The sequence below is a fragment of the Salminus brasiliensis genome, chromosome 2 (genome assembly GCF_030463535.1).
Source record: "Salminus brasiliensis chromosome 2, fSalBra1.hap2, whole genome shotgun sequence".
Taxonomy (NCBI): Eukaryota; Metazoa; Chordata; class Actinopteri; order Characiformes; family Bryconidae; genus Salminus; species Salminus brasiliensis.
This window is the reverse complement of record NC_132879.1, coordinates 2,074,231-2,082,557: the sequence shown is the minus strand read 5'-3', so window position 1 is coordinate 2,082,557 and position 8,327 is coordinate 2,074,231. Positions and strand designations below refer to the sequence as shown.

Sequence of the window (8,327 nt, the reverse complement as noted above, 5' to 3'; positions counted from 1 at the left end):
AAAATAATATTCAATTTCAAGAATGTAAACATCTCCAGCTTGAATGGCATTTCCTGCTGCCTACTTCGGCTTTCTCCGGTTCGCTCGGCAATAACCGCCTAACCGTCGGTCTGTTCGCTCGTCACCGAGTCAGAAATAACGATAATACGCGTATGATGACGCCAGATAGACCAAAAAGTGCGCAATGTGTTTCACGGACGTAAACACGGGGTGTATTCCCCCCCAAGCACGTCACTGTTGAAACGTCGGGGCTTTCCGTGCCACTTCGCCCTCTTCCGTCTTCCTTCGGCTTTTTCCGTGAGCGTGAAACCTGCCCTCGGCCGCAGGAAGGCACAGGAGAAGATGGCTGCTGCCCAGCTGTACTGTGTGTGCCGGCAGCGCTACGATATTAGCCGATTTATGATTGAATGCGACATTTGTAAGGACTGGTTTCACGGGAGGTAAGGAGTTTATTTCGTCCCTAACTGAAGTAGAAGCGTCTGCGGGGACAGAAACGCCTCGCTTTGTTGAAATCTGGGGGGAAAGCTGGCGGAGCTGGCGGAGCTGGCGGAGCTGGCTGGCTAACGTTTAGCTAGCAGCAGCCCGGCTGTCAGGTCGTAAGTTCGGCGAGCTAGCCAGCTACCCTTCCGCCTGGGTAGTTTATACGGTAGTTTAGTAGGTAGATATATGGCGAAATATTAAAGTAGCCGGACTCAGATATTATTTACATTAAAATTGATGTGGTTTCAGTGATATTTAGCTAGGCTAGCTAGGCTGGCTAGGCTGGCTAGGCTAGCTGCGCTACGGGCTGGGTGAACTCCGTGGGCTCCAGCTGCTGTCAGAGCGGCAACGGTAATAAACGCCAGCAGTCATCGATAAGCTCAGGGCTCAGGTTATCGATAACTCTCACGGGGGGTGTAAACGATTAATGCGTGGATATGTCACGGCTCCACGGGTGGGATTGAAAGCTGTGGCCACCGGGTTAAAGCCCGTCCATGCTTGGAGAGGGGGGCATTTAACTGGCCCTTTAAACGGGACGCTGTTTGACTGGCTGCTTAGCCGGACCCCAAAGCCTCGTTAAAAAGGGCTTATAAATTATAATAAACTTTTTAATTAAAACATTAAACTAATCTGATTTATTATTATTATTATTATTATTAAACTTTATTTAATTTTATTTTATTTTATTATTTGTGTGTATGAGCTCGTGACTGTTGTGTTGGCTGTTATAGCTGTGGACACAATTAATAATAATAATAAAAAAATATATAAATATATATATATATATAATAGTCAATTATTGTCAATCTCAGATGATTAATAAATGAGTGTTTATGATTTAAATAAATGTAAATGAATGTATCACAGTTTCATGCTTGGGAAGGGGGGGTGTTTTAATAAATAGTAGAGTATTTGGGTATTTAATCCATAGCTCATAATTTAATATCAAATGAAACGAACTTTAATACTATATTAAAGTGTATTAATAATAAAATAAAATAATTAAATAATAATAAGCTGAACTTTTAATTTGTAAAATCTGTTGATGAGTGTATGAACTCATGGCCTTGTTGCTGTATAAATAATAATAAATAATATAATATATATATGTATATAAATATAATATAACTTTTTAATTAAAACATTAAACTAATTTGATTTATTATTATTATTATTATTATTATTATTATTATTAATAAACTTTTTTTTTTAAAATTTAATTGTATTATTTTGTGTGTATGAGCTCGTGACTGTTGTGTTGGCTGTTATAGCTGTGGACACTAATAATAATAATTAAAAAATTATATAAATATATATATATATATATATATATATATATATATATATATATATATTTATATATATATATATATATATATATATATATATATAAAATAGTCAATTATTGTCAATCTCAGATGGTTAATAAATGAGTGTTTATGAATTAAATAAATGTAAATGAATGTATCACAGTTTCATGCTTGGGAAGGGGGGGTGTTTTAATAAATAGTAGAGTATTTGGGTATTTAATCCATAGCTCATAATTTAATATCAAGTGAAATGAACTTTAATACTATATTAAAGTGTATTAATAATAAAAAAAAAGATAAAAATAATAATAAGCTGAACTTTTAATTTGTAAAATCTGTTGATGAGTGTATGAACTCATGGCCTTGTTGTTGTATAAATAATAATAAATAATATAATATATATATATAAATATAATATAACTTTTTAATTAAAACATTAAACTAATTTGATTTATTATTATTATTATTATTATTAATAAACTTTTTTTTTAAAAATTTAATTGTATTATTTGTGTGTATGAGCTCGTGACTGTTGTGTTGGCTGTTATAGCTGTGGACACTAATAATAATAATTAAAAAATTATATAAATATATATATATATATATATATATATATATATATATATATATATATATATTTATATATATATATATATATATATATATATAAAAAATAGTCAATTATTGTCAATCTCAGATGGTTAATAAATGAGTGTTTATGAATTAAATAAATGTAAATGAATGTATCACAGTTTCATGCTTGGGAAGGGGGGGTGTTTTAATAAATAGTAGAGTATTTGGGTATTTAATCCATAGCTCATAATTTAATATCAAGTGAAATGAACTTTAATACTATATTAAAGTATATTAATAATAATAAAAAATAATAATAATAATAAGCTGAACTTTTAATTTGTAAAATCTGTTGACGAGTGTATGAACTCATGGCCTTGTTGTTGTATAAATAATAATAAATAAATAATTAAATACATAAATGATAATAGCCTCTCAGATTATCAAGAAATTATAAGGGGGGGTCAGTAGACTGCTTGGGTTAAGAGTAAGGGGTTAAATGAGGTTAAAGCCCGTCCATGCTTGGAGGGGAGGGGGGTGCGTTTAAATAGGATCTTTAAAATGAGCGTTTCAACCAGGCTCTAGTTTTTGGGCTTTTAGGTTTTTAGAGCTTTTCAATTATTATTATTATGATTATTATTAGGGTTTTTTTTAGCCAGACATCTTAAAAATAACCTGTAGTGCCGATTAGAGACTGTTGGGATTGAGATTTTTCTCAATGCATGCTTGGAAAGGGGGGCGTTTCAACTGGCCCTTTACATTTTAATGCACATTTAAGCTATTTTGTAATATTATAAATATTAACTGATGTATATATATATATCAGTATATACGGTTCACAGTGTGGAACATGAAAACAGACTGTATTATCTGTGGTTCTAGATAATGTTCCCACCACATCTTTACTCTTGGATTACAGCTGAATAGAAACTAACCTATGTCGGGAATGCATTGTTTAACCTGCAGGAGAACCGCGTTCTTTTATTTGGTTCTAGACAGCACGTTTAGAACCACACGTAAACAGTCAGAAAGAGGGAATGCCTTCTTTTACAAAAATGGTTCTTGGAGGAACCACAACTTGTGTGTGTGTGTGTATGTATGTGTGTATATATATATATATATATATATATATATATATATATATATATATATATACAGTGAGTCCAAGAAGTATTTGATCCCTTGCTGATTTTCTTCGTTGGCCCACTAATAAAGACATGATCATTCTATACTTTTAATGGTAGATGTATTCTTACATGGAGAGACAGAATATTAAAAAGAAAATCCAGAAAATAAATCTAAGGAATATATATTAATTGATTTGTATTTCATGGAGTGAAATAAGTATTTGATCCCTTAGTATTCATTAGCAGTTCTGGCTTTTACAGACCAGTTAGACACTCCCAATCAACTTGTTACCTGACCTGAAGCCACCTGTTCTCACTAATCACTTGTGTGAAAAACACCTGTCCACAGAATCAGACAGATCACACAGATTTCAAGTCTCCAACATGGGTAAAACCAAAGAGCTGTCACAGGACCTCAGAGTCAGAATTGTTGACCTTCACAAAGCTGGAATGGGCTACAAAAAGATTAGTAAGGTGTTGGATGTGAAAGTAACAACTATTGGTGCAATTATCAGAAAGTTTAAAGAGTATAACACGACAATCAACAGACCTCGGCCCGGTGCTCCAAAGAAGATTTCGCCTCGTGGGGTGGCAATGATGCTGAGAACAGTCAGAAATCGTCCTGCAACCACTCGGCAGGAGTTAGCAAATGACCTGAAGGCAGCTGGGACCACAGTTTGCAAGGAAACAATTGGCAACACTTTGCGCAACAATGGATTCACATCCTGCAGTGCCCGAAAGGTACCCCTGCTGAAGAGAGCACATGTGGAGGCGCGCCTCAAGTATGCCAATGATCATTTGAAAGATGAACCAAGTTATTGGGAGAAGGTTTTGTGGTCAGACGAGACCAAAATTTAACTTTTTGGCCTCAACTCCACCCGCCATGTGTGGAGGAAGAAAAATGCTGCCTATGACCCCAAGAACACTGTGCCCACCGTCAAGCATGGAGGTGGAAGCATAATGTTTTGGGGGTGTTTCTCTGCCAAGGGTACAGGGCTACTTCACCGCATCACTGGGAAGATGGATGGAGCCATGTACCGCACAATCCTGAGGGACAACCTCCTCCCCTCTGCCAGGGATCTGAAAATGGGCCGTGGTTGGGTCTTCCAACATGATAACGACCCTAAACATACAGCAAAGGCAACAAAGGATTGGCTCAAGAAAAATCACATTAAGGTCATGGAGTGGCCCAGCCAGTCGCCAGACCTCAATCCGATCGAAAATCTATGGAGGGAGCTGAAGGTCAGAGTTGCCAAGCGACAGCCCACCAACCTTCATGATTTAGAGAGGATCTGCAAAGAAGAGTGGGCCAAAATTCCCCCTGGTGTGTGTGCTAAACTTGTGGTTAACTACAACAAACGTCTCACCGCTGTGCTTGCAAACAAAGGCTTTGCCACTAAGTATTGAGTGTGTTTGGCAAGAGGGATCAAATACTTATTTTCCTCATTGAAATACAAATTAATTAAAATATATTCTTTAAAATTATATTCTGGATTTTTGTCTTGATATTCTGTCTCTCCATGTTAGAATATATCTACCATTAAAAGTGCAGAAGGATAGTGTCTTTATTAGTGGGCAAACAAAGAAAATCAGCAAGGGATCAAATACTTCTTGGACTCACTGTATATATATATATATATATATATATATATATATATAATATAGATATTGCTACTGTACCTTTAAGACTGATGTACGCAAATGAGCTCTGTCCTGATTGGCCACCCTGTCTCATTCAAGAAGCAGTCCAGAGGCTGAGACGCTCCTGTGTGGGTTGAACTGCTGTGGGTCGGATATGTGGGGTTTTGTGACCTGGCAGATAAGACTGTATGAGACTGGGGGTCGGGGTCGGGGTTGGGTCGGGGGGGCGACAGTAGTTACACACTACACCTCACTTCATCTTTTTAAGTTTTAATACCTATATAAAAGCTGTGATGTTTATGTAGTTTGGGAGCACCGTCCTGGGATAGCTGCTGGGAGCTGGGAGTTGGGGACGGCCTGCGAATGAGCTGTTGACCTGATTCACTGTTGCTGTGTAATCTCTATCATCACTGGGTCACCTGTGGGCAGAGCTGAGCCTCTAAAACGGCAGTAAAGTAGTGATGCAGCGTCCCCGTCATCAATCAATCACTGTGTGTGTGGGGGGTTTATTATTATTATTATTATTATTATTATTGTTATTGGGACGGATTGGGGCCCTGTTGTAGACTAGGCCGCTGACTCCCATTTGGATAAGGCAGAAATCGCTAATGAGCACCAGGAGACCCTTGTAAAAGCAGATCCAGGCGTGTTCTAACTGACCGAGAACTTTATTTTAAGCCTGATCCAGTTCCGATCCTTTGTTTTTACCGCTGTGTTCTGGCAGAGCACCCTTTAGCGCTCCCCTAGGGGTCGTTAACGGACATGCTTCCCAGCCTGCTCCAGTGAGAAGCGCTCTCCGAAGGTAACAGAACAATTTACAGGTTCCACAGTGCGGAACATGAAAACGTAACATATTATCTGTGTTCTAGATAATGTTCTAGCACTTTGCACGCACTCCCACCACATCTTTACTCTTGGATTACAGCTGAATAGAAACTAACCTATGTCGGCCTATGAATGCATTGTTTAACCAGCAGAAGAACCACATTCTTTTATTTGGTTCTAGATAGCACGTTTAGAACCGCATGTAAACAGTCAGAATGTGGGGAACCCTTCAGATGTGAAGTGAAGTTCAACATGAAGGTGCTACAAAGTGAAGTGTAGCTCATTCACCACAGTATACATATACAGGTAGTTGACCGGCCGCAGTCTGGCCACATGTTTATGGATGCTTTAATTTGTTGTGTTTATTTTTTGCCACTCTGTTCCTGTAAGTGGGCGTGCTCAGCCCTGCCGGGAGGAGAACCTCGTCTGGAGGGTTTCCCACACACTGACTTGTGCGTCACGCCGAGCTCTAGCATCTGTGTGACTTTCACAAATCCACCGTCAGGGCCGTCCAAAATTAGAGAAGTGAAATCTCTCGCCGGGAAACACTCGAACCCGATCCGCTCTGTGCTGAAATTCACTCTGCAGTACAGCTGTGTTTCCATGGTATCGAGTGTGCGTTGCCGCAGTGTGGTATCCACCACAATCAAAAGCCCGGTTAGAGCTCCGGGCTGTTGATGACAGGGTTGTGGGTTCGAGACCCGGGCTCGGCAAGCTGCCACTGTCGGGCCCTAGAGCAAGGGCTGGCCACCGCTCTGGGTGTTGCTGTGGTATCCCTCATTGCAGAGGTGTATTCTGTGACTGTATTTTACTCCCTATAGTGGGTATACCATATCTGCACCCCTGAAATGACTAAAGCCCCCTTCTGGGTCCGAGAGCATGGTGCCGCAGTTTAGGTTCATATTTACCTCTGTGTGTTGTTTTTTTTACAGTGGTTTCGAATGTGGCCCATGTGACCTCCCTGATCTCGCAGAGGATGATCACTGTGTTCTTTCTCTGACTCTCTCTCTCTCTCTCGCTCTCTCTCTCTCTCTCTCTCTCTCTCTCTCTCTCTCTCTCTCTCTCTCTCTCTCTCTCCCTCCTGGGGGAGTGAGGAGCAGTGGGTCAGGATGTGGTGGTGGATGCGTGAAAGGAAGTGGTGGGAGTTATTCTCCCACCAACAAGCTCCACCATCCATGGCCACGGTCGTTACATAACCCATTATGGAGCAGTGAAAGCTCAGCGGTCAGAGAACTTGGCTGTGGCTCAAGGAGGTCATGAACTGAGATGCTGCTGCTGCTGCCATTATACGCTTCAAACCCCCCCCCCCCCCTCTCTCTCTCTCCATCAGCCTAACCTGGACTTCTGCTGTTGAGGGTTACCAGTGGCCTGCATCTTCAGTTAAACCCCCCCCCTTATTTACGTTGCTGGAGGCATCTCTGGATTGTAGGCGTTGATAATACGCCCACCTGCTCTTGAGTACACTAAATGGACAAAAGTATTGGGAAACCTGCTCATCCCCACCTCGTCCCCAACTGTGGACATTCAGCTACTTTAAGTTGCACCTGTTGCTGACACAGATGTGCAAATGCACACACACAAACACACACAGCTTGTCTAGTCCCTTTAGAGAAGTACTGCCAATAGAATAGGGCTGTCTGGGGCAGATAAACGAGTCTATTAGCACCATGCTTCCTAATGCCAGGCGTGGTCTAGAGGGGTGTATATAAAGCCCCCCCCAGCATTACGCTGTGGAGCAGTGGAAGAGCTGTGTTCTCTGGAATGATGGTGTTGGAGCTCCATCCAGTACTTTTGGATGGGAGGAGTTGGGGAGTTGAGGCTAAGGTGGGATGGTGGTAATCATCATCCAACATCCTGACCTCACTAACGCTCTGAATGCAATCAGATCCTCACAGCAATGCTCCAGCACCAAAACGTAGTAGAAAGCCTTCTTTCCTGGACAGTAGAGACAATTACTCCAACAAAATCAGGATAGTACCCCTGATTGACCCCAGAATAAACAGTGAATGAGCAGGTGTCCCAATACTTTTGTCCGTCTAGTATATGTTAGGCCCCTTGTAATGAAGCTCGCATCTCAGTTGCTTCACGTAATTTCAGTACTTATACGTAGGCAGCATTACACAAATTGTGTCTCTGTCCAAATACTTATGGACAGATTACCCTGATCCACACACTCATTCTGACAGACATTACCGATAACAGACGATGCTTTTAGGCCCTTTAGAAAGCAGCAGCAGCCCCGCCGTGATCTCCTCGTCCATCTCCCTTATGTCCAGTATTGCCGTTCTCAGCACTTTACTGCAGGCCTTTACAGTCCTGAGTGTCTGAGTGAAGCCAGTACGTCTGCTTTGTCTCAGCCGCTGTTTCCTGC

General features: G+C 40.5%; 1 protein-coding gene across 2 annotated transcripts in view; it reads left to right on the top strand.

Annotated features, from left to right (window-relative positions):
* Positions 1-342: 342 nt before the first annotated feature.
* Positions 343-8,327, top strand: part of kdm7aa (lysine (K)-specific demethylase 7Aa) — a 34,396-nt gene continuing 26,411 nt past the window's right edge. For both annotated transcript variants that reach the window (XM_072674111.1, XM_072674110.1), the window contains exon 1: positions 343-440. In XM_072674111.1, coding sequence (XP_072530212.1) covers positions 343-440 — 98 coding nt within the window. The remainder of the gene's footprint in view (positions 441-8,327) is intronic.